This window comes from Nicotiana tomentosiformis, chromosome 12, assembly GCF_000390325.3.
Source record: "Nicotiana tomentosiformis chromosome 12, ASM39032v3, whole genome shotgun sequence".
NCBI lineage: Eukaryota > Viridiplantae > Streptophyta > Magnoliopsida > Solanales > Solanaceae > Nicotiana > Nicotiana tomentosiformis.
Window position 1 is genome coordinate 33,557,150 of NC_090823.1, and position 24,684 is coordinate 33,581,833.

Below are 24,684 nucleotides of genomic sequence, written 5' to 3' on the forward strand. Positions count from 1 at the left end.
CCGTTAGGTGGAGACTCTCTCTTTTGAATAACCCTTCCTTTTAAAAGAGTTTTCAATGTCGAAATCCGATTTTGCGAGAAAAAGGGGCGTGACACTAGGCCTCTGATTCTCGTACTTTACTTGCTGACCATTCAAACATCGAGCCACAAATGCAACTATATCCTTCTTCATTCTTCTCCACAAATAATGTTGCCGCATATCCTATTACATCTTGGCAGCACCCGGATGAATGAAATACAGCAAACTGTGGGCCTCCTCAAGAATCAACTCACGAAGCCCATCCACATTGGGCACACAACTCCAATCTCGCATCCGCAACACTCTATCATCTCCAATAGAAACCTGCTTGGCACCACCGTGCTGCACCGTGTCCTTAAGGACAAGCAAATGGGGGTCGTCAAACTGACACTCTCTGATGTGCTCAAACAAAGAAGATGGAGAGACCGTGCAAGAGAATACAACTGGCCAAGGCCTGAACATCTGATGCAAGTGGTCAATCATCAAGCGGAATATACACAAGGCTACACATACTCACAACCTTTCTACTCAAGGCACCAGCCACCACATTAACCTTCTTGGGATGATACAAAATGGTGATATCATAGTCTTTCAACAGCTCTAACTGCCACCTCTGCCTCAAGTTGAGATCCCTTTGAACAAAATACTGTAGACTCTGATGATCTCTGAACACCTCACACGACATGCTGTAGAGGTAATGCCTCCAAATCTTCAGTGCATGAACAATGGCTGCCAACTCTAGGTCATGAATATGGTAATTCTTCTCATGAACCTTCAACTACTGCGAAGCGTATGTAATCACCTTACTATCCTGCATCAATACTGCACCATAATACGCGATGCATCATAATACTCCATGTAGGATCCTGAACCTGTGGGCAACGCCAACACTGGCGCCATAGTCAAAATAGTTTTGAGCTTTTGAAAGCTCAACTCAGACTCATCGGACCACCTGAATGGAGCATCCTTATGGGTCAATCTAGTCAATGGGGCTTCTATGGATGAAAACCCCTGCACGAACCAATGATAATAACCCGCCAAACCTAGGAAACTTTGAATCTCTGTAGCTGAAGTAGGTCTGGGCCAGTTTTGAACCGCCTCAATCTTCTTAAGATTTACTTTAATGCCCTCGGCCGATACCACATGCCCCAAAAAGGAAACCGAGTCCAACAAAAACTCACACTTTAAAAACTTGGCATATAACTGACTATCTATCAGAGTTTGAAGTACAATCCAAAGATGCTGCTCATGCTCCTCTCGACTGCGGGAGTAGATCAAGATATCATCAATGAATATGATCACAAAAGAATCCAAATAGGGCTTAAATACCCGGTTCATCAAATCCATAAGTGTTGCTAGGACATTTGTCAATCCAAATGACATCACTAGGAACTCAAAATGCCCATACCGAGTCCGAAAAGATATCTTAGGGACATCATATGCCTTAATATTCAACTGATGGTAGCCAGACCTCAAGTTAGTCTACAAAAATACCTTGGCACCTTGAAGCTAATCAAATAAGTCATCAATCCTCGGCAACGGTTACTTGTTCTTGATAGTGACTTTGTTCAACTGTCGATAGTCTATAGACATCCTCATCGAACCATCCTTCTTCTTCACAAAAAACACGAGCGCACCCCAAAGTGAGACACTAGGTCTATGAATCCCTTATCAAGCAAATCTTGCAATTGCTCATTCAATTCCTTCAACTCCGGCGGGGCCATACTGTATGGTGGAATAGAAATGGGCTGAGTTCCAGGATTCAAATCAATACATAAGTCAATATCTCTGTCGGGTGGCATCCCCAGCAGATCTCCAGGAAATACCTCTGGAAACTCACGCACAACTGGTACCAAATCCATGGAAGGAACCTCCGTACTAGGATCACAAATATAGGCCAAATAGGCTAAACATCCCTTCTCAACCATGCGTCGAGCCTTCATATAAGAAATAACCATGCTGGTAGAATGACCAAGAGTCCATCTCCACTCTAATCAAGGCAACCCTGACATGGCTAAGGTCACCGTCTTAGCATGACAGTCCAATATAGCATGATACGGTGACAGCCAATCCATACCCAGAATAACATCAAAATCCACCATATCAAGAAGTAGGAAATCGACACTAGTCTCATGACTCCCAATAATAATTACACACGAGCGATTGACACAATCTACAATAACAGAATCTCCCATAAGCGTAGACACATACACAGGATCACTCAAAGAATCACGAAGCACAACCAGATATGAAGCAAAACAGGATGACACTTAGGAATAAGTAGAGCCCGGATGAAATAGAACTGAAGCATCTATATGGAAAACTAGAACAATACTTGTGATGACGGCATCAAATGACTAAGCCTCAGGTCTAGCCAAGAATGCATAAAATGGGATCGGGCCCCACCACTCTGACCTCCATCTCTTGGACGACCTCTAGCTGGCTGGCTGGCCTCCACCTCTAACAGCCTGACCTCCACTTCTAATGGCCTGACCTCCACCTCTGGCAGCCTGACCCCTGCCTCTAGCTGGCTGAGCGGGCGATGGAGCAACTCGTGCCAGAATCATAGCACGAGAACATTTTTGGTGCATGCTGACTTGTGATCTGGGGAAAAATCTAGAAAGGTTCCTTGGATCTCCACAAGTATAACAAGCCCTCGGCTTCTATGACTGCTGACCCTGGAACTGGCCTTGACGACCTGGATAACCACTCTGATAACTATGGATTGGAGGTGCACTAATATAAGTTAATGGTGCATTGTAGGTTAGCTGCTAAGAATAAGATACATAAGGACCACGACTACTCGAAGCACCGTGGGATGCCTGAAGCGCTGACTGAAATAGTCTCGGAGGATGGCCTCTACCAAAAATACACCTACCTCCAGATGAGGCACCACTAAAACCACCAAAATGACGAGGCCTCTTATCAGATACCGACCCCCTCTCCTGACCACGAACCATTTCGATCCATCTGGCAATCTCTACGGCCCTATGAAAAGATATATCATCTCTGGTCTCCTTGGCCATCTGTATCCTGATAGTGAAAGTGAGCCCATCAATGAATCTCTTCACTCTCTCCCTCTAAGTAGAGAGCAAGATAATGGTGTGGCAAGAGATGTCCACAAATCGAGTCTCATACTAGGTAACAGTCATGTTACCCTACTGAAGATGCTCAAACTGCCTACGGTAATCCTCTCTCAGAGTGAAAGGAATGAATTTCTCTAAAAATAGTTGTGAAAACTGATCCCAGGTAAGTGGAGGTGAACCAGCTGGTCTAGTCAACACATAATCTCTCCACCATCTCTTGGCAGAACCGGTCATCTGGAACACGACAAAATCAACCCCATTAGTCTCAACTATACCCATGTTGCGCAACACCTCATGGCAACGGTCCAAGTAATCCTGAGATTCCTGAGAAGGCGCACCGCTGAAATGAACAGGGAAGAGCTTGGTAAACTTATCCAGCCTCAACAAGGCCTCAAAAGACATAACGGGCCTATCACCAGCCTATGCCCCAATAGCCGGCTAAACCAACCCAACTGGATGGGCTGCTGGAGTCTGATATAGGGGAGCCACATGCTCCGGGGTGTGAGTAGCGAAAGTCTGTGCCCCTCCCCAATCCCGAGAGGCTGCTGGTGCCATTGAGAATGCACTGGTCTAGGACACACTCTCCATAAGGCCCACCAAGCGGACTAGAGCGTCCTGAAACATTGGAGTGGTTGTGAACCCTCCGGAACCTGAGCTGGTCCGATGGGTACGGTCTGAGCTGGGGCCTCCTCCTCATGATCAATCTGAGGCTCCACTGCTGGTACTGCTACCCTCGGCCTCTAGCTCGAACTCGACCTCGGCTTCTATCCATAGTAATAGGTGCCACAAGGAGCTCAGGCTCCTGTTCGGCTGCAGATGATCTGCGTGTTCTCGCCATCTGTGAGAGAACAAGAATAGAATGGTTCAATCATCAATTATAGAAGAAAATTGCCCGATATAGAAGGAAAGAAGTGAAACTTTTCCTAAAACTCTATAGCCTCTGGAAGATAAGTAGAGATGTCCCCGTACTAATCCTCCAGACTCTACTAAGCCTGCTCATGACTCGTGAGACCTACGAAACCTAGTGCTCTGATACAACCTTGTCACGACCCGGAATCTCAAACTTGGGGTCGCGATGGCGCCTAACATCCACCTGCTAGGCAAGCCAACATGAGATTATTATATAGCCAACTTTAAACAGTTAAATCACAATGATGATATACAACGAGAAATAGAACTCAAACCAACACCCTACTAATATAGGTCACGTGATAATATCTACTCCCAAAGGTTCGGAGTCACGAGTACACTAGAAACTAGAAGTCTACAAAGAGTCTGAAAATAAATACAGATGTTTCGAAGGAAATGAACAGTAAAAGTGGGAAGAGGAATGGGACTTCAAGGTCTGCAGTCGCCAGCAGATCTACCTCAAGTCTCAATATGCAATGATCTGAGCTGACACACCTCACGTACCACTAGGACCAATACCAGTATCTGCACAAGAAGTGTAAAAATGTAGTATGAGTACAAAAAACCCAATGTACTTCGTAACTGTCGAGCCTAACCTCGACGAGGTAGTAATAAGGCTATGACAAGACACATACGTAAATAAACCTGTACAAGTGTATATGAAGCGGCAACAATAACATAGAATTATAATGTCCAAACTGGGAGGGGACATGCAAAAAGAGGGGAAAATATGATAACTATGATAGGTATGAAATCACGTAATAGCCAAATAAATCATCAACCAATGAAATCAGATAAACCAATGATATGAAAATGGCACGGCAACACCCTTCGTGCTTTTACTCTCAACCACACCATGTAACAATGAATAAATTAAATGAATGGCACGGCATCGCCCTTCGTAATTTTACTCTCTTCTTCACCATATAATAATGAATAAATGAGATGAATGGCACGGCATTACCCTTCGTGCTTTTACACTCTTCATTACCATGTAATGAAGATAATATAAATTAGGGAAATAAATAATGCGGGGAATGTATTTAACGTCAAATATGATGCCAAGATACCAAACTTCAACTTACAAAAGTACTAAACAATTATGAAATAAGCAATAATTACGAAAGGAATAATCAAGGGAGTAATAACCTAACCTAACCATGAATATCATAATTAACAATGCAATAAAACACAAAGAAACAAATCTCACCCGCATGCTTTAACCCAACAACAATGCATAAGTACTCGTCACCTCACGTATACGTTTTTCCCACACATTAAACACGTATCAAATAGACTAACAAGTCATAATCCCTCAAGTCAAGGTTAACCTCAACACTTAGCTCGCTCCGTAATAAAAACAAGGCTCAACCGGGGCCTTTCCTATAAAATTAGCCTCCAAACCAAGCGAATCTAATCAAATATAGTTCAAACAATTCAAAATAATCTTTAGAAACTATCCATGAGTGAAAAAGATTCATTCTATATGATTTTGGAAAAAGTTAACAAAAGCCAACCACAGGCCCGCTTGGTCAAAACCAGAGATTCGGGCCAAAATCAAATTACCCATTCACCCCTCGAGCCCGATTATATGATTAGTTTTGAAATCCGACCTCAATTTGAGGTCTAAATCTCAATTTCTCAAAATCCCTAATTTCTACCATAAACAAGAATAGATTAAAGGCTAGAAATCAATGGGTGTTGATGGAAATAAAAGAAAACGAGTTAAAATATACTAACCTATAAAGTGGGGATGAAATTCCTCTTCAAAATCGCCTCTAGGCTGAGCTCAAATGTGAAAATGGTGAAAAATAAAGAAAATCCCGACTTTGGGATATTTAATTGACTAGGCGTCAGGCCTTCTTCACATTTGCGATGCATAGCAGCCCTATTGGCATACGTGTTCGCGATGTTCCTCACGCTTTCACAAAGGCTTTTCCCCCTGGCCTTCGCGTTCGCGAGCCAGGGCTCGCGTTCGCGTAGAACACTCAGCAGATCCCCTCACAGGCCCATACCCATTGCATTCGTGAAGGGTGATCCCACAACTGCTTCGCGTTCATGACCTCAACCTCTCATTCGCATAGAGGAAAATCCCACCTCAGCCTAGGTTACCCTTCGCAATCGTGAGAGTGGCTTCGCGATCGCGAAGAACAAAACACCAGACACAAGAATCTCTGAAACCAGCAATTCTTCTACGTTCGAAACCAAACATGCACACAAATGTAATAACATCATACAAACTCGCTCACGTGATCAAAACACCAAAAACAAACACCTACAACTACGAATCAGACATAAAAATGAATGGAATTTTCAAAAAAACTTAAGAACTTTCAAATTTACAATTGGACGTCCGAATCATGTTAAATCAACACTTTTTTTGCACCAAATTTTGCAGACAAGTCATAAATAGTGAAATGAACCTATTCCAAATTCCGGAACCGAAGTCTGAATTCGATAGCAACAAAGTCAACCTATGGTTAAACATAGGAATTCTTTAAACCTTCAAATTACTAGTTTTCGACAAATCACGTTAAATGAATTTAGGGACTTCCGAATTTAATTTCGAGCATATGCCCAAGTCCCAAATCACGATACGGACCCACCGGGACCTTCAAAATACTAATCTGGGTCCGTTTACATAATATATTGACCGTAGTCAACTCAAATCATTTTTAAAGTTAAAATTCACATTTCTTTTCAATTTTTCGCATAATAATTTTTTAGAAAAAGACACGGACTATGCACACAAATCAAGAAATACTAAACTGAGCTATTCGTGGTTTTGGAACACAAAAATGAAGTTTAAAACTTAAAATGACCTATTGAGCCATCATAGGGAAGTCAAATCTCTTTCATTGTTATTTTTTACCTTTGTTTATCCCAAAATGAGTAATAATTAAATTTGTACATGGTTTAAAGGATACATGATTTAATTCAATACAAATAATTAAGAACAACAAGTAAATGAGTTAAAGACAAAATAAATGATCAAACCAATCGCAATATAATGATCAAGCCTAATCGTAGATTAAACAGTAGAATTCGTTCTCGATTGGACCCTCAATACAAGCTCGGTCGTGAGTGAAGAAAAGAATAAATAAATAATTCCTTAAACAGTAGCTAGAAGACAAAAGTAAACTTTTATTGCTTTGATTTACGTGTCACAATGTGTCAAAATAAAGAAAATCTTCCCTTTTATATAGTAGGATGATTTCACTCCTAGTACATGTCTAAAAAATGTAAAAATCTTTTTTTTTCCTGTAAATGTTGATCTACAGTTGATACTGAACGATATTTGCACCGTAATATCTGGTTGAGGGCGAATATTACGACCTCCTTCTCGTCATGCATTACCGTTCACCCGTCCCCCGAGGTCTTGAAGTTATACTTGGCCCGGGTCCGTCATTTCACCGTTTATGATCTCAGATACATTGTTCATTCTTCCTGGGTTTCGATATGAGTGGCTCCTGGCCTCGATTATAATCACTTCAAGTCGTGCTTACCCTTTGTTCCTTCACTGGGGAATCAAGGAAAACTATGCCCTCGATTTTACCTGTACACAGATAATCTCCTCGTTTTCTAGATTTTCATATTTTTATTTTCTAAAGTTCATACTCCTTCTTTATATCTTCAGTCATACCTTCATATCTTTATCCCTATCTTCAAATCTTCATCCTCATCTTCAAACCTTCATCCTTACCTTCAAACCTTCATATTTTCTAGAATTTGATGGCAAAAACTTCCAAATCCGTGCCTCAACAGACCGCCCCTTCAACTTCTAATCCATCCACGGATGCCGAAGTGGTTGTTCCTGATATGGCCCCGGAGCCTCCTTTGAAGAGCTTTGTCCTCGGGGGTTATTCCATTGAGAACGACTTCAAAGTCGAGAAGGCCTCCAGTCAACAAGACCGAGGCAAGGGAGCATGGAGGTATATATGCTCCATTACCGAGGACACACTCCCCATAGTTCGGGTGGACTGCAACTGGAAGGACAAGGAAGTGGTCATCCCTGGGCCCAACAAAGACATTACCACTCATGTGGAGGGGTATCTAACTGTTTACACTTACCCCTTCACGCTTGCACCGGTGGACCCCATAATTCTCGGGTTCTGCAAAAGGTACGAGGTCTGCGTTGGGCATATTCATCCGTCCTTTTTGAGGATCATAATCCTTCTCCGTTACTTTGTCAACAACACCGAAGCACCTCGGTTTACCCTCGACCACCTGCTTCGTCTTTTTATTCCCCGAGTCTTCCGAGAGGGGTAGATCAAGCTTCTTCGTCGAGCAAGCGAAGCTCCATTCTCGAGCATCGATGAAGATCGAGATCGTGGTTGGCAGAGGAGGTTCGTTCGGGTGAAAATAGAAGACCTCATTCCCCCAGAATTCTTACCGTTTCCTGAAAATGGAACTCATCCCGTAAGGTTTCTCCCTTCCCGGGGTACTTGGCACGCCTTTTATTCTTTTTCTAATTGCATGTGTCTACCGTTGTGCAGTGGTCACCCAAGTTCAAAATGCAGTCCCCCACTTCAAGGAGTGGATAGAGGGAATCTGCAAACAAATGTCTTACTTCGAGTGCGAATGGCTCAAGATTTCAAAGGGCAAATGGGAGTCCCGTTCCCATAGTGAGTCCTTCTCTCGAGCAATATGATTTTCATACTTAACTTTTATTTCTGCTAAGTCTTTTTCCTCTTCACAGGTTTGACCAAGACCAATAAGCTTCAGTTATCGGATGAGGTCCCGTCCTCGCTTGCCGAACCCTCTGCTTTGGGACAACCCAGAGCTACTGCAAAAGAGGAGAAAAAGAAGAAAAAAAGGAATCATCTGGCTCCCCGGATGTCAAAGTCAAGAAGAAGAGGGTAGTTGTTCAGGTTTGGAAAAGCAATAAAAAGAGTACCAAAGCCAAGGTACCGGACCCCGATTCCCTCTTCCGGCTCGGGGATTACTCCGAGGATGATGATCTAGAGTTCGTCGCTCATGGGTCGACCATCGACGGAGGAGAACAGGAGGCAACTGGAGAAGGTGGTTGAGAACCGGAGAAGGTGGCTGAGAGGCCGATCCCCCTCTAGCTCGGGAGCTAGAAGGAGAATCAGAGGCCACGACCTCCCAAAATATTGCCCCTGCCCCGAAGGAAGTAGCCCGTGTCATCGACATCGCATAGTTCCTGTCTCACACAAAGTATATGTTCGACGGGGCTTAAGCCGATAAAGAGAAATAAAATGAGATGGAACGAGGCACAAATGGCCCACTCAACATGTTTTTTGATGGCTTGGACATGAGTGCGTTGGAGGGTTATTTTGGGCTTGGTCACCTGGAGGTCCCAAAAAAGGACGTGACGTCGAGAGCATGAGAATTGAATTCGAGCCTGAACCTGGTAGGCAGTTCCCTACTCTGAGTGTGGATCCCGACCGTAAAAGAACAGTCATGATTACTATCCCGGCGGATGCCCGGGCGATGTCTGCTCTGGTAGGTGTGGCCAACTATCTCCGTTGCATGGTAACCGAGGAGGACCAGGTGAAGATGAACGAAGTAGGCATGTCTAGCCTCTTCAACAAGGCACAACAAGTACTGAACCGTGTAAGTTGTCTATTCTTTCTCAACCTTTGGTACTCCACCATGAAAGCTTCCTTCGGTATCGAATAGAAGTCAGCCAACTCGAGTTCGAGCTCAAAGAGAAATTATGGAAGAAGGACATGTATAGTGTGTTTAGTGAACAAAAAGATGAGGCCCTCAAATATCTCCCAATTCTCCGAGCCGAGCTGGAAAAGGCACAAAAGGAGGCCTTGTCAGTGAAACACGAGCATGCCGAACTTGTCGAGAAGGTAAGGATTTTAAGGTTAAAAATGAGAGGTTATGCGTAGTGACTAACGGCGCAACCTCACAAGTCCAAGAGAAGATAGACTTGATTGACCAGCTTCGGGCCGAGATGGACGAGGTCAAAGCTACGACCGAGGCACTAAGGAGCATGATGGACCATGCTAGCTTCTGAAAAAGAGGCTACAAAAGAGGAGTTAGCATTGTTCAAGTACCAACTCCAGGTAGCAAAGGAAAAGGCCAATAAGTGGTCTCGACTAAATGACAAACTCCAGGCACAAATGGATTCAGTCATCTCGGAACGGGATGCCCTTGGCCGGGAATATACTGTGCTGAAGTCTAAATTAGAGGCAACCTCGATTGATTCCTCTGAAGTCGAGGAAATGTTGGACCTGTATAAAATTGATGAGGAGATAGGCGAGGCTCGTTTAAGAACAAAGACCGAGTATGTAAAGCGGATGTCCCGAAGGGAGACCTTCGAGGAGGTTCACGCCCGGGGATTCGACCTATCGGCCGAGATTGAAGAAGCCAAATGGCTTGAGGCCAAGGCAAAGGAACTTTATGAGCCCGAAGTTCAGGAAGGTTCTGAAGGTTTTGAAGGTTCCGGTGCCGATTCGTGCTCTGGTGAAGATAAGGCGGAGATGCCTTAGCTCTTTTTTGTTTCCCTATTGTACATTTTACTTCTTGTTTATTTTGAGGTCGTTTCATCGTGCCTTTGACAAATATATATATATATATATATATATATATATATATATATATATATATATATATATATATATATATATATATTTCCCTTTGGCAACACCGTGTTTTTCAGAAGCCAAAATAGGGCCCGATGGTAACTCCAAATTTCTCGTGGCTTTGAATTTTTGATAAAGATTAGAGGCCTTTAAGATACTTAAGTGTTCCAGTCATATGCGATGATGTTTTGCTGAGGGTAACCCTTTAATAGATTTCAATTATACGTAAGGACCTTACTTTCTGGGTGCGGACTTCGGACGTCACCGAGTCATTTTATGGAAACTGTAGTCCTTTATGTTCGGGCCCTGCCTAATAGGCTCGGTGCCTCCTAGACTCGATAGCCCGGACCATCTAATTTTTTATCGGACGACAGTCCCCGAGTCGGGGTAGCACGTGGGCTTTGAGATTTAAGATCCGTTGTGAAGCATTAACCAAAAAAAATGCGTAGTAATAAAGTATAATGAAAGCAAAGATTTATTTCATTGTTTTGTATGTAGAGTACATAATTGGAGTTACATAAGCCTTGTGTTGTGGCTAGAGTAGGCTACATGGGTACGATTCGTTTGACCGTTTGACCCCTTCAATGAATCCTAACTACCAAGCCTTGGCTTTAATATCAAATGATTGGACCTTCTAAAGATCTTAACCTAGGGGTAATGGCCCCCAGTATTTGAGGTCGAACTTGTGAGGGCTCAAATACTATTGGTTCGGTGAAAATGATCAACAACTTTGATTTAAGGTCGGCCTTCGAAACTAAGATAGCACGTTTTACTGTTACCTCATTTAAAACCTTGCCTAAAATTCCACTTCAGGAAAAAACATGTTCAAGGAAAAAATAGTACAACACGTGCTTTTAGACCTAATAGTCACATTTGTCCTCGGCCGAGTACCTGCATAAGTTAGTCCATAACATAAAAATATTAAAATGGGAATTGAGCTCGAACCTTAGCAGTAGTACCGCTTTAAGTGTACCACATTCCAGTTGTTCGGTAGTTGTACACCGTTTCCCGACTCGAGTTTATATGAGCCTTTTCCGTTTACTCCGGCAACTCTATACGGTCCTTCCCAATTCGGGCCCAGTTTTTCGTCGTTTGGACTCCTGGTGTGTAGTGTTACTTTTCTCAACACCAAATCCCCGACTTGAAATGTCGAAGATTAGCTCTTTGATTGTAGTACCTCCCTACTCGCTGCTTCTGGGCGGCCAACTGGACCGGGGCGGCTTCCCACCTTTCGTCCAATAATTCCAGGATCATGATCATGGCTTCACTGTTTGACATTTCAGTAGCATATTGGAACTTGAGGCTAGGTTCCCCTACCTCGACTAGTATTAAGTCTTCCGCTCTGTAGACTAGAGAGAAAGTGGTACTCGACTTTGAAGTCGTACTGTATGCCCACAAGACTTCGGGCAAGATTTCCTTCAATTTTCCTTTCGAATCGGTCAATCTCTTTTTCAAGTTTTGGAGTATAGTTTTGTTCATCGATTGCACTTGCCAGTTAACACTAGGGTGGTAAGGCATTGATAATATCTTCTTAATTTTGTGGTCTTCAAAAAAATTACTTAACTTTCTGCCGATGAATTGTTTTTCGTTGTCACAAATGATCTCAACCGGTATCCCAAATCGACATATTATGTGATCCCAGATAAAGTCAATGACTTCTTTCTCCCGTACCTTCTAGAACGCCTGAGCCTCGACCCGTTTGGAAAAATAACCGGTCATGAGTAGTATGTACTGGGCCTTATCGGGCGCCCATGGCAAGGGACCGACGATATCCAATCCCTATTTCATAAATGGCCATGGTGACAGGATCAGGTGAAGCATCTCTCCCGGTTTATGAATCATTAGGGCGTGTCTTTGACACTCGTTGCATTTCCGTACGTCTTTCGCATCCTTCTCCATTTTATTCCAGTAATAGCCGGCTCTGATTAACTTTTGAACAAGGGATTCTGCCCCCGAATTATTCCCGCAAGTACCCTTGTGGATCTCTCTCATGGCGTATTCAGTCTCTCCTGGACCTAAGCACCTAGCTAGTGGGCCGCAAAAGGATCTTCTGAACAATTTCCCTTCGACTAAGCTAAACCTGGCAGCTTTGGTGCGCAGGGCTTTCGATTCCTTGGGATCTGATGGCATTTTTCCTATCTTCAGATAGTCTATATATTTGTTTCTCCAATCCCAAGTCAAACTTGTCTAGTTTACTTCGGCATGACCTTCTTCATCAATAGCACCACTGCCCCCGTGGAACGTGCTGCAGAGTCCATTCCTTGAATTGGTGTAAGGTCACCTGCAATTTATCCAAGTACCTCCGCATCGGTTCCCCTTTTACTTCGAACGTTCTGTTGACTTTATTTACAATGAAGAGGGAGTCATATTTGTCTTCGATCAATTCGGCCCTGAGGCTCTTAGCCAGTTCTTGACCTGCAGTCATAACTTTATACTCGACTTTATTGTAATTCAATTTTACAGTTCTAATGGACTGTCTAATTATGTTACCCACCGGTGGTTTTAATATGATACCGAGCCCGAACCCTTTCACGTTGGAGTCACCGTCCATGAATAGGGTCCATATGCCAAGCTATCTCCCGAGGAGAGCAGCAATTCCCTTTTGTCCTCGGGTATCAAGACTGGCGTAAAGTTGGCCACAAAGTCCGCCAAAATATGGGATTTTACGGCAGTCCAGGGTTTGTACTCAATATCGTACCCACTGATCTCTACGTCCAATTTGGCCAACCGGCCTGAGAGCTCAGACTAATGCGTGACATTGAAAGTATAGTTTTAATTTCCTAGAAGCGCTTAGTAAGGAGAGTGCTAAGTTCTCTAGGTGAGGATACCTTTTTTCGGCATCGCCTAGGGTTCTACTTACGTAATAAATAGGAAATTGTGTACCTTCTTCCTCCCGGACTAGGACACCATTTACCGCCACCTCAAAAACCTCCAAGTAGAGGTACAGTTGTTCGTCTACCTTCGGAGTGTGCAGCAAAGGGGGCTCGATAGGTATCGCTTGAGTTCTTCCAAAGCTTGTTGGCATTCCGGAGTCTACAAATGTTATTCTTTTTCAAAAGTGAGAAGAATCGATGGCTCTTGTCCGAAGATCTCGAGATGAACCGGCCCAATGCGGCTATCCGCCCGGTTAATCTTTGAACTGTCTTGAAGTTGTCGACAATGGCGATATGCTCTATGGACTTTATTTTGTCGGGGTTGATCTTTATTCCCCAATTAGATACCATGAATCCGAGAAACTTGCCCAAAACGACCCCAAATGCACACTTCTCCGGGTTTAGCTTCATGCTGTACTTCCTTAATATGTCGAAGGTTTTTTGCAAATATTTCAAATGGTCCTCTGCTCGCATGGACTTAACCGACATTTCGTCAATATAAACTTCCATTGATTTTCCTATTTATTCTTCGAACATCTGGTTTACTAGGCGTTGGTATGTGGCACCGACGTTCTTTAATCCGAACGACATTACATTATAGCAGTAGGTGCCAAACATGGTTATGAAAGAAGTATTTTCTTGATTGTCCGAGTCCATCCGAATTTGGTTGTACCCGGAGTAGGCGTCGACAAAAGATGAGTGTCTCGTATCTGGACGTTGCATCGATCATTCGATCTATGTTAGGCAAAGGGAAAGAATCCTTTGGACATGCCTTGTTATATCCTTATAATATACACACATCCCCAGTTTATTTCCTTTTCAGGTACTACCACTATGTTTGCTAACCAATCCGGGTATTTAACTTTCTGGATGGAACCTATTTTCAGAAGTTAAGATACCTCGTCCTTGATGAGTGCGTGTTTGATCTCGGGCTGTGGCCTTCTATTCTGCTTAACTAGATGGAACTTTGGATCCAAAATCAAACTTGTGAGTGATTACCTTCGGTGGGATCCATGTCATGTCTAGATGGGACCAGACAAAACAATCAACATTAGCTTTAAGAAAATCGATAAGTTTTTTCTGAGTTCGGGCGAACCCCATGCCCAGGAATACCTTTCGATCCGGTAGGTGCTCAATTAATATAACTTGCTCCAACTCCTCGATCGTTGATTTGGTGGCGTCGGTGTCATCAGGTATAATGAATGATCTTGGGATACTGCAATCGTCCTCATCATCTGCTTTTTGTTCCTCCTGTTTCTCTGGTTTGGCTGAGGTCAGTATCATTGATTGCTATTTAGTTTCTTCTTTTTTGGTCAGTTCTGTGCATCTTGATGTTGAAAACACGGGCACGGGGATCACTTCATCGACAGCGAATATTTCCCTCATGGTCAGCTGTTCTCTATAGACCGTTTTGACTCCCCCACCCCCGGTGTGGGAATCGGCGCCTGGTGTAAGGTCGAAGGTATCGCCCTCATGTAGTGGACCCATGGTCTTCCGAACAAAGCGTTGTACCTCATATCCCATTCGATCACGTAGAACTTTGTTTCTTGGGAGCAGTGTTTACCGGTAAAGTTATCTCACCTTTCGTCGTCTCGCACGCCATGTTGAAGCCATTCAATACACCGACCGCCGGTACGATTTGAACTTGTAGCCCCAGTTGCTCTACGACCCGAGCTGCCTGGATCAATCAACACATGCTTAACCCGAGATTTATTGATAATTACAGATTTCACCAGTGCATCATTGTGAGTCTGTACGATTCCCTCAGAGTCTTCGTCGCTGAAAAAGATAGCTTCTTTCGGGACGTAATCCCGGGTGTGTTTTCCCTCATAATAGACACTTTAGTGCATTTTGTCATCGGCTCTTGGGGGACATCGATTCCCCCAACAATCATGTTGATTACGTGCTATGGTTTCTCCTGTTTGTCTTGCTTGTTGGTATCCTTATTTCTAAAGTGGTTTTTGGCTCGCTCGCTTAGGAATTCTCAGAGGTGCCCATTATTGAACAATCGAGCAACTTCCTCTCTTAACCGTTGGCAATCTTCGATCCTATAACCCTGAGTGTCATGATACTTACACATTAAATTAGGATCTCTCTAGGCAAGGTCAGACTGCAATGGTCGAGGCCACTTGGTCACTTTGATGCGCCCTATGGCCGACACGATGCTTGCAGCGTCAACATTGAAATTGTACTCCGATGTTATTGGTGCTTCCCTACTCCCAAGCGACCTGTCAAACCCGTTTTTTCTCATCAGGCCCAGATTCGTTTCCCCTCCAATCCGTGCTATACGGCTGATATCAATCTCGGATCGGCCTTAGCTCCTGATAAATGGCTCTCTTATCTGTCATCGATCCTGATGGGGTAAACAGATCCCGAAAGGCCCCGAGCTGATCGTCTTCGACCCTGATTTTTGATTGTTACCTATTGTGGACGTTGGACTAGGTGATCGTCGGGTACTCTGCCAAATTTTGTTTTAGCTGCTGAGAGGCCAGAAAACTTTGGGGGTTGAGCCCTTGAGTGAATACCTGAATGGCCCAATCATCTGTAACAGGTGGCAAATCCATTTGTTCCATCTAAAACCTCGACACGAACTCCCTGAGCATCTCGTTATCCTTCTGTTTGACCTTGAAAATGTATGACTTCTTAGTTTCTACCTTGATGGCCCCGACATGGTGATAATTGCGAATTTTGAATACTTATTAGCACCTTTTTGTTTTTGTTTTAGTCCAAAATATTGATTTATGTTCCCGAAACTAATAAAATTATGTAAATTGCAGGAATGTTGGAAGTTTGGCCTCCCATAATGAAATCAGACTCAAAAAGGTGTGTTCCAAATCACAAGGCAATAAAGGGCACAGAAGCAAAGAAGTTCGGTCCGTAGAAGGATTTCTGCGGCCGCAGAAGAAAGTGCGGACTGTAGAATTCCATCTGCGGCCACAAACCAAGCTAAAGAACCCAACAGGATTTTGAGAAATGTGCGGCCGCAAAATAGGGTTTGTACTGACAAATAATTTCAAGTTCAGAGAGTGTGCAGAAGACCAAGTCTTGTCGTCTTGCTGAAGTGCGAACCGCATAAGAGTTGTGCGACCGCAGAAGATAATTTGCAGCCGCAATCCAGAAATGTGTGGCTGCAGAATCCCATCTCCTGCCAACTGAAGAAATCTTCAGACCGCACATGGAATTGTGAGGCCGCAAAACCTCCCGAGGGGTATTTTTGTCAGGAAATTTTGGCCCACTATAAATAGACGAGTTTCACTATTTTAGGTCAGGTTTCGAAGTAAAAAAGCATTATAGCCGGTACCTTTTACCATTTTAGAAAGTTTGTGATTATTTTAGTGCATAAACATTATATTTTCTCATTTTAATCTTTGATTATGAGTTTAATTATATTTTCTTCTTTATTTTCTTCAATTTCCACTATGAGTAGCTAGATGTTTACCAAGGTTATGACCTAACCCTAATGTGTAAACTTTATGGATACTTAATTTAATGCTTGCTTATGATTGGGTGTTGATTATTTAGCTTAGTTCATGCTTCAATTTTATAATTAATGGTTGCAAACATTGATTCATGACTTTTTGACTTAGTCTCTAATTGAGAAAGAGGGACCTAGCCTAGGATAACTTGGCTAACAAGGAATTGGGCTAATTGAGAGTTTGATTAGCATAAATAAAGGGTTCAAACTAGAGATAGTAAGAACCCGACTTGAGCTCATATCAACTATTTTGTTCGATACCCATTTGGACTCGAGAAAGCCAAATTGGGAAAAATCACTCTTTGAATGAGAGGTATTGAGTGGGTAATGTAGAGTTGAGAGTTATAATACACCACAATTAACAAAATAAGTATTAACGTATTTAATCTATTAGGCGAACACCTAGGTTATGGTCACATCCCTAGGCTTTTAAACTATTTGGAAAAACACCATAAACAATCGTTCATTTCTAGTTTCTTTTACTTAGCTTACAATTGTTAGAGTAATAGTAGAAGTAGAAATAAAAACTCATTGTGGAAGTGCAAATTTAGTTAATCTGTTCACTTTCTTCAAGTATATACTCCTATCACCCCTTATAACTCCCCGTGGATTTGACCCCAACTCATAGTTGGGTAGCTTATATTGTATACAACCGTATCATATCTCTTATCGAGGTGTGTTGTAGACGTCATCAATTTTTTGCACTGTTGTCGGGGAGTTTCAGAGGGAAACTCAACCTCTATTCAGGAGCAACCGACCATACAGTCAAGGCCACAGGGGAGATACCAGCTCAGGGACGAGCCGTCTTCTTCTCACAATACTTTCGAGGGATCGTAGAGTGCTAGTCAGGATTCTTAGCCATTAGCTACATCAATCCCTGAGGCATAGGTTTCTGCACCAGTTCATGATATCCCCGATGATGGCAAAGGGGGGATGATACAGCTGTCGGCCTTGAAAGATAAAAGAAGAAAGAGGCGTGGGAGGACTGTTTTGTAAGCCTGGCCACCTTCACCAGCTTCTATATGTGATGGACAGTGAGGTCGCTAACTCTTGAGCGACAATTTCTGTTGAAGGATTTGGAAAAGTACAACCCGGCCATATTGAGACAGTTTCGGGCACGAAAGGGGTGGATGTGGTTCACCCAGAGTGCAGTGGATGCAAAAGAATACCTTGTCCGTGAATTCTATGCCAATGTGGCTCACATAAAGAAAGGGATGAAGGTGACCAAAGTACACAACCTCAAGGTGAGGTTTGATCAGCATACGCTAAACGCGTACTTGAGATTTGAAGATGTTGAGCCGAAGGAGTATTCGGCGAAGTGTGCACTAGGGGAGGAAGTCTGACCTTGGTTAGCTGAGATTCTAGCACCACCATGTCCACCACCACCATGGATTGCCGTTGGGGTTCCCATTCAGCGGAACACTTTGAATTTTGAGGTAATGGGGTGGCAGACAATTATTTGCAGCGGGTTAGATCCATGCCAGAACGAGACTCACCTTCCCATCCCTGGAGTAGTGCTTGTGGATTCCATTATGGCCGGTTACCCAATCAATGTGGGTGCTGTGATGTCGGCCAACATCTCAGTGATAGCACGGCAGGATAGCTTGTCATACCTGTATCCCAACAATATTACAGAATATCTTACCTATGCAAAGGTAGAGCAAAGGGATTTTGACACAAGGTGAAGCCGAAGAAGCCTTTTGAATGGTATTCACTTATGGATGCGAGCAACCCGAAGAAGAAAATTCAGCCTCCTACCACCACAGGTCAATCTGATGAGCCAGCCGTGGTAGTTTCTGAGACAGTTGAAGTTCCATCCACGTCGGCTGAGCCTTCTTCCAGTGTCGTAGCTATGCTTCTACCATCATCCACAGCCCCTACTACAGCTCCCATCACAACTCTGAGGCCAATGCCTATGCCTACTGCCCTACTATCTGCGTTGCGAGTCTCCCAGACATTGGCGAGTCTCAACAACTAGATGCAGACAGCTACTGCAAAGCTGTCTGACTTGTCCAGTACTATTGTAGTGCAATACACTTCTCAGGCACCTCAAGCTCCTTCTATCATTGATGAGACCCTAAAGAAGATTTTAGAGAACTAGAAGACAATCAAGAGCACCTTGGTACAGCACGGGTCGGTGATTGAAGAGCTGGGAAAGGAAGTAAAGAAGGTGAGGAAGTCCCAGGCCAGCAAGAAGTCAGTGGATAAGCTCCGGAGAAAGGTGCATAGAATTACTACAGTCGGAGACCTTACCTTTGACATGCTACTTGACCCGCACATGTCTGCTCCAGATCCTTCAGTCCCATTTGCACCGGTAGCTCCAGTTGGCTAGTCTGAAAAGCCAGACCTTGCTGCCGACACTACTGATACAGTTCGTGAGATGTTCGCCAACCCAGCCACACCTAGAGTCGAGGATGATGAGATCCAGTTAGCTAATCCGGAGGGCGATAACATTGCTGGGGACACAGAGATGTCTGAGGAGCCATAGGGAGTTTTCTTCACCCTTTCCTCTTTTACTCTTATTTTGCTAAGCATTGGAGACAATGCTTACTTTTATTTGAAGGGGGGGGATGGAGTTTATTTGACACATTTGGTGCACTTTGATATATTTGGCCTGTAATAATTTGATGATACTTTTCTTTTTCTTACTTGTATTTATCTATCTTCTCTCTCTCTCTCTCTTATCATGTATATTCATTCTATCTTTAGTAGTTTTGTTCATTATCTTTTTTATCTTTGTTTTTGCTTATTAGCTTCTTTATCTTTTCCATATTAGTTTTGTTTTGTTAAGTAGCTTCTTTTTATGCTTTAGTAGATAATAAGCCTTTGGTTTTCTTAACGCCAAAGTTCTTTCCAAAGATAGTTATTGTGTGAACTGGGTGACTCGTCCCAATGATGGATGGCGTGACAACCTTCTTAAGGGAATGAGTATGTTTTTGTGTTTAGATAATAATAGTAGTAGTAATGAATAAAAAGACCTAATTAATTCATGCTCGAAGAGTCAATCATGCTTCAATTGGTACCAACACACTAAACTACGTGCTTATGGTTAGAGACAAGTTTTTGTTTTATAGAAATAGCTCTAGTTAGTGACTTTGTGACTCTTGAGTTGACTTAAACAATCATCGAGTGGTTTAATTGGACCATAGTGATCTTTAAACTTGAATGTGGTCATTGTGGGCCCTCAACTCTATCCCTTTTTATGATCTAATTGCATGAGGGGTGAGATGTATTATTCCTAGTCCAAGTATCTGTGCGAAGGGTCTAGAACTTTCCCCGCATGTGTTTCAAGGCGAAATACTAAGTTTTTCTTGGTTTGTGAAGTGATTGTAGGCTCTCTTTATCCCGTTTAAGTGTTCTATTACCAACCAATGTTGTTATCTCTAGTCAACCCCTTTGAGCCTCTAATCTTTCTCATTTGATAACCATGTTATAAGTCGTTACCCGATTTGTCGTGACCCTCTCTTGGCACCCAGACTTTTCTTAACACTCTTGTGAAACAAATGGCTTAAAATGTAAGTTTGGGGGAAAGATGAGGAATTTGAAAAAAGGCATCAAGGAACAAAAGGAGAAAAAAAATTATATCTATGAAAAGAGAAGGCAAGAAAAGAAAAGAACAAAAAGAAAAATGCAAAACGTGAATAAGTGTAAGGGTTGATGGATTCAAAAAGAGGTAATGATCCCAAACATTGAGAAATCAAAAAGGGAGAAAAATAATGAAATGATCAAGAAAGAGTGATGTTAAGTCTCTCTAGTCCCCAATGAAAAGAAAGTGCCTCTAAGAATTGGCAATTGTGAGCCGAGAAATGAAAGTGTAAAGTGCTTAAGGAATGGTGTAATCACTTACCCAGATGGTATCCTACCCTAACCCAAAAGCCTTCATTTCATTTCAAAAGAAGTCCTACTTGATTTCAAACCGAGTGAACTTACATTAGTGGCGATCTACATGAGGGGCAAGCCTATGGTACTTGAAGTCGTACTTGTGACATTGTCTTGTGAGATATAAGTGAGCCTTTCATGAATCTTTGGATTGAGTGCTAATTTATTAAGTGAGCTTGGCAAATTGAAAGTAGAGGAGGAAGACTTTGGAGTCCACCATGACCTAAATGATAGAACAAGAGTCCTTGATAAGAAAAGTCAATTCTTGAAGCTCAAATATCACATTAGAACTATATGTGCATGAATATTAGACTTGTTGCCTTGTTGATAATGCATGAGTTGTGTGGGTAATTGTTGGTCCCAACTGATGTGTGGATGGCTCACCTTCGACTCGCTGAAATGACTCTTAAATCTAGGAGGTAGGAACTAATTTATTTGCTTGAGGACAAGAAAAGACTTAAGTTTGGGGGAGTTGATAAATGGGGATTTTGACTACTTATTAGCACCTTTTTGCTTTTGTTTTAGTCCGAAAATATTGATTTATGTTCTCGAAACTAATGAAATTATGCAAATTGCAGGAATGTTGGAAGTTTGTTCTCCTATGATGAAATCTGACTCAAAAGGAGTGTTCTAAATCACAAGGCAATAAAGGGTGCAGAAGGATTTCTGCGGCCGTAGAAAAAGTGTGGACTGCAAAATTCCATTTGCGACCGCAAACCAAGCTAAAGAACCCAACAGGATTTTGACAAATATGCGGCCGCAAAACAGGTTCTGCACTGACAAATAACTCCAAGTTCAGAGAGTGCAGAAGACCAAGTCCTGACGTCTTGCTGAAGTGCGGACCGCACAAGAATTGTGCGACCATAGAAGATACGTTGCAGCAACAATCCTGTAATGTGCAGCTGTATAATCCCTAGGATAACTTGGCTAACAAGGAATTGGGCTAATTGAGAGTTTGATTAGCCTAATTAAAGGGTTCAAACTAGAGATAGTAAGAACCTCACTTAAGTTCATATCAACTATTTTGTTTGATACCCATTTGGACTTGAGAAATCCAAATTGGGCAAAATCACTCTTTGACCGAAAGGTATTGAGTGGGTAATGTAGATTTGAGAGTTACAATACACCCTAATCAACAACACAAATATTAACATATTTAACACATTAGGCGAACACCTAGGTTATGGTCACATCCCTAGGCTTTTAAACTGTTTGGAAAAACACCAAAAACAATCGTTCATTTCTGGTTTCTTTTACTTAGCTTACAATTGTTAGAGTAATAGTAGAAGTAGAAATCAAAACTCAATCTGGAAGTGCAAATTTAATTAATCCATTTTCTTTTTTCAAGTATATACTCCTAACACCCCTTATAACTCCCTGTAGATTCGACCCCGACTCATAGTTGGGTAATTTATATTGCATACGACCATATCAAATATCTTATCGAGGTGTGTTGTGCACTTCATCACATGGGCCTTCACAAACGTATCCTCAAGCATAGAAAACGAGTCGATGGAATTTGAAGGCAAGTTATGATACCATATCATCGCTCCCTTGCACATGGTTTTAACAAACTTTTTCAGCAACACCGACTCGATTTCGTTGTATTGTAAGTCGTTCTCTTTGATCGCGCACGTATAGGAGGTTACATGCTCATTTGGATCCGTGGCCCCATTATACATGGGTAGGTCGGGCATTCGAAACCTCTCCAGGATTGGCTTCAGTGCCGCGCTAGGGGAAGGGGAGGAAAGGCTTCTAAATAAACTTTTTGGAGTCTGGCCCCTTCAATATCGGAGGCACTCCCGGGATCTGATTGACCCTGGAGTTGTACGTTTCTACCTTCTTGTCATTGGCTTAAATCTTTTTCTTTCCTGACTCCACCCATTTTATCAATGCTTTGATCATCTTCATCACCCCGAAAGTTTCCCCGGTCTGAGCTCACCCGGTTCCATGGCAACTTGTTCGTCCCTTCGAGTATTTTCCCGGGACTGTTTGAGTTTCAATGTTAGGGGCGCGGCTTTGGTTATGCAATTGTGCTATTGCCTCTTGTTGAGCCTGCAACATTTTGAAGATCAACCTTAGGCTTAGCCCATCACCTTCAACCTCGGGCGTTTCTCGGGCTGCTGGACGGGGTCCCCCACGGACACTGTTTTCGGGATCAGTTGGTAAATTAATGCTAATTGCCACCTGTGAGTTAGCATTGACCAGGTCGGCAGCTGGGACACCATTGGGATCAAGAGGAGGCACATCATTACTAGGCATCACGTTATTGTTTTCTCCGTGATGGCCTAACTCAGCGTCAAAGTTTAAGTGAGCAGACTGAGAGTTTGACATCCTTAGGCTATCCTGGAATCAAAATTTCAAAGAACAGGTGCAAAATAGGGTATGTTATAGATATTCGTATCAAATCACCACTATTATCCTTAAAAACACGGTGGCGCCAAACTATTTACCCCAAAAATGAATAACAATTAAATTTGAATGTGGTTTAAAGGATACATGTATTAATTCAATACGAATAATTAAGAACAACAAGTAAATGAGTTAAAGACAAAATAAATGATCAAACCAATCGCAATGTAATGACCAAGCCTGATCTTAGATTGAACAGTAGAATTCATCCTCGATTGGACCCTCGATACAAGCTCGGTCGCGAGTGAAGAAAAGAATAAATGAATAATTCCTTGAACAGTAGCTAGAAGACAAAAGTAAACTTTTATTTCTTTGATTTGCATGTCACAATGTGTCAGAATATAGAAAACCTTCGTAAATGTTGATCTACAATTGATACTGAACAAGATTCACACTGTAATATTCGGTTGAGGACGAATATTACGGCCTCCTGCTCATCATGCATAATCGTTCACTACGTCCCCCGAGGTCCAGAGGCTATATTTGGCTGGGGTCCGTCATTTCACAGTGTTCGATCTTAGATACATCGTTCATTCCTCTCGAGTTTCGATACGAGGGGCTCCTGGGCTCGATTATAATCACTTCGAGCCGTTCTTACCTTTTGTTCCTTCATTGGGGAATCGGGGAAAACTTTGCCCCCGATTTTACCCGTACATAACCTTCTTCCACGAGCCACCGCATAATACTCTGTATTTTTCATTCTCGATTTTTCAAATCTATATAGTATGAGGTATAATATTGTAATTATTATGCAATATATATAATCATGTATAAAGTATAACAATGTATCTTTGAACTATAATTCATGGAAAACAAATAAAAATGTTCACAAATGCTAATTCAAAGAAGAATAATGAACTAACAATGATAGTATTTGCTTATTATGTACTTATGCCGCAACGATTGTTTAGAAGATTGTTTCAATCCGTACAACGATTTTTCAAGTTTGCACACCATATTTTCCTTTCCAACAACTTTGAATCCTTCTGGCTGAGTTATATAGATTTTCTCTTCCAAGTCTCCATGTAAAAATGCAGTTTTTACATCTAACTGAACTAGTGTCAAATTCAACTGTGCTACCAAAGCCAACAAAACTCTAATGGATGAGTATTTCACGACTGGAGAAAACACCTCATTAAAATCAATTCCCTCCTTTTGAGCGTACCTTTTGGCCACCAATCTTGTTTTGTAGCGAACATCTTCTTGGTTAGGATATCTTTCTTTCTTTGCAAATACCCATTTGCACCCAATTGCTTTCTTGCCCTTCGTGAGATTGGCCAATTTCCATGTACGATTCTAATGAAGGGACTGCATTTCTTCATTCATGACAATCCTTCACTTATCTTCTTCTGCACTTTGGACTGCGTCTTTATCAGTGGTAGGAATACCATCAGCTGCACAAGCCATCGTCTCTATGAGACGAACAGGTTTCTTTATTGTTCTTTTTGGCTTGCATGTTTCTATTGATTCAAGTT

General features: G+C 42.4%; 1 protein-coding gene across 1 annotated transcript; it reads right to left on the reverse strand.

Moving 5' to 3' along the window:
- Positions 1-204: 204 nt before the first annotated feature.
- Positions 205-703, reverse strand: LOC138902448 (uncharacterized). The gene is made up of 2 exons (XM_070190317.1): positions 572-703; positions 205-480 (listed from the first exon to the last, which is right to left on the reverse strand). The coding sequence occupies exons 1-2, from the start codon at positions 701-703 to the stop codon at positions 205-207; spliced, it is 408 nt and encodes a 135-aa protein (XP_070046418.1).
- Between the last annotated feature and the right edge of the window lie 23,981 nt (positions 704-24,684).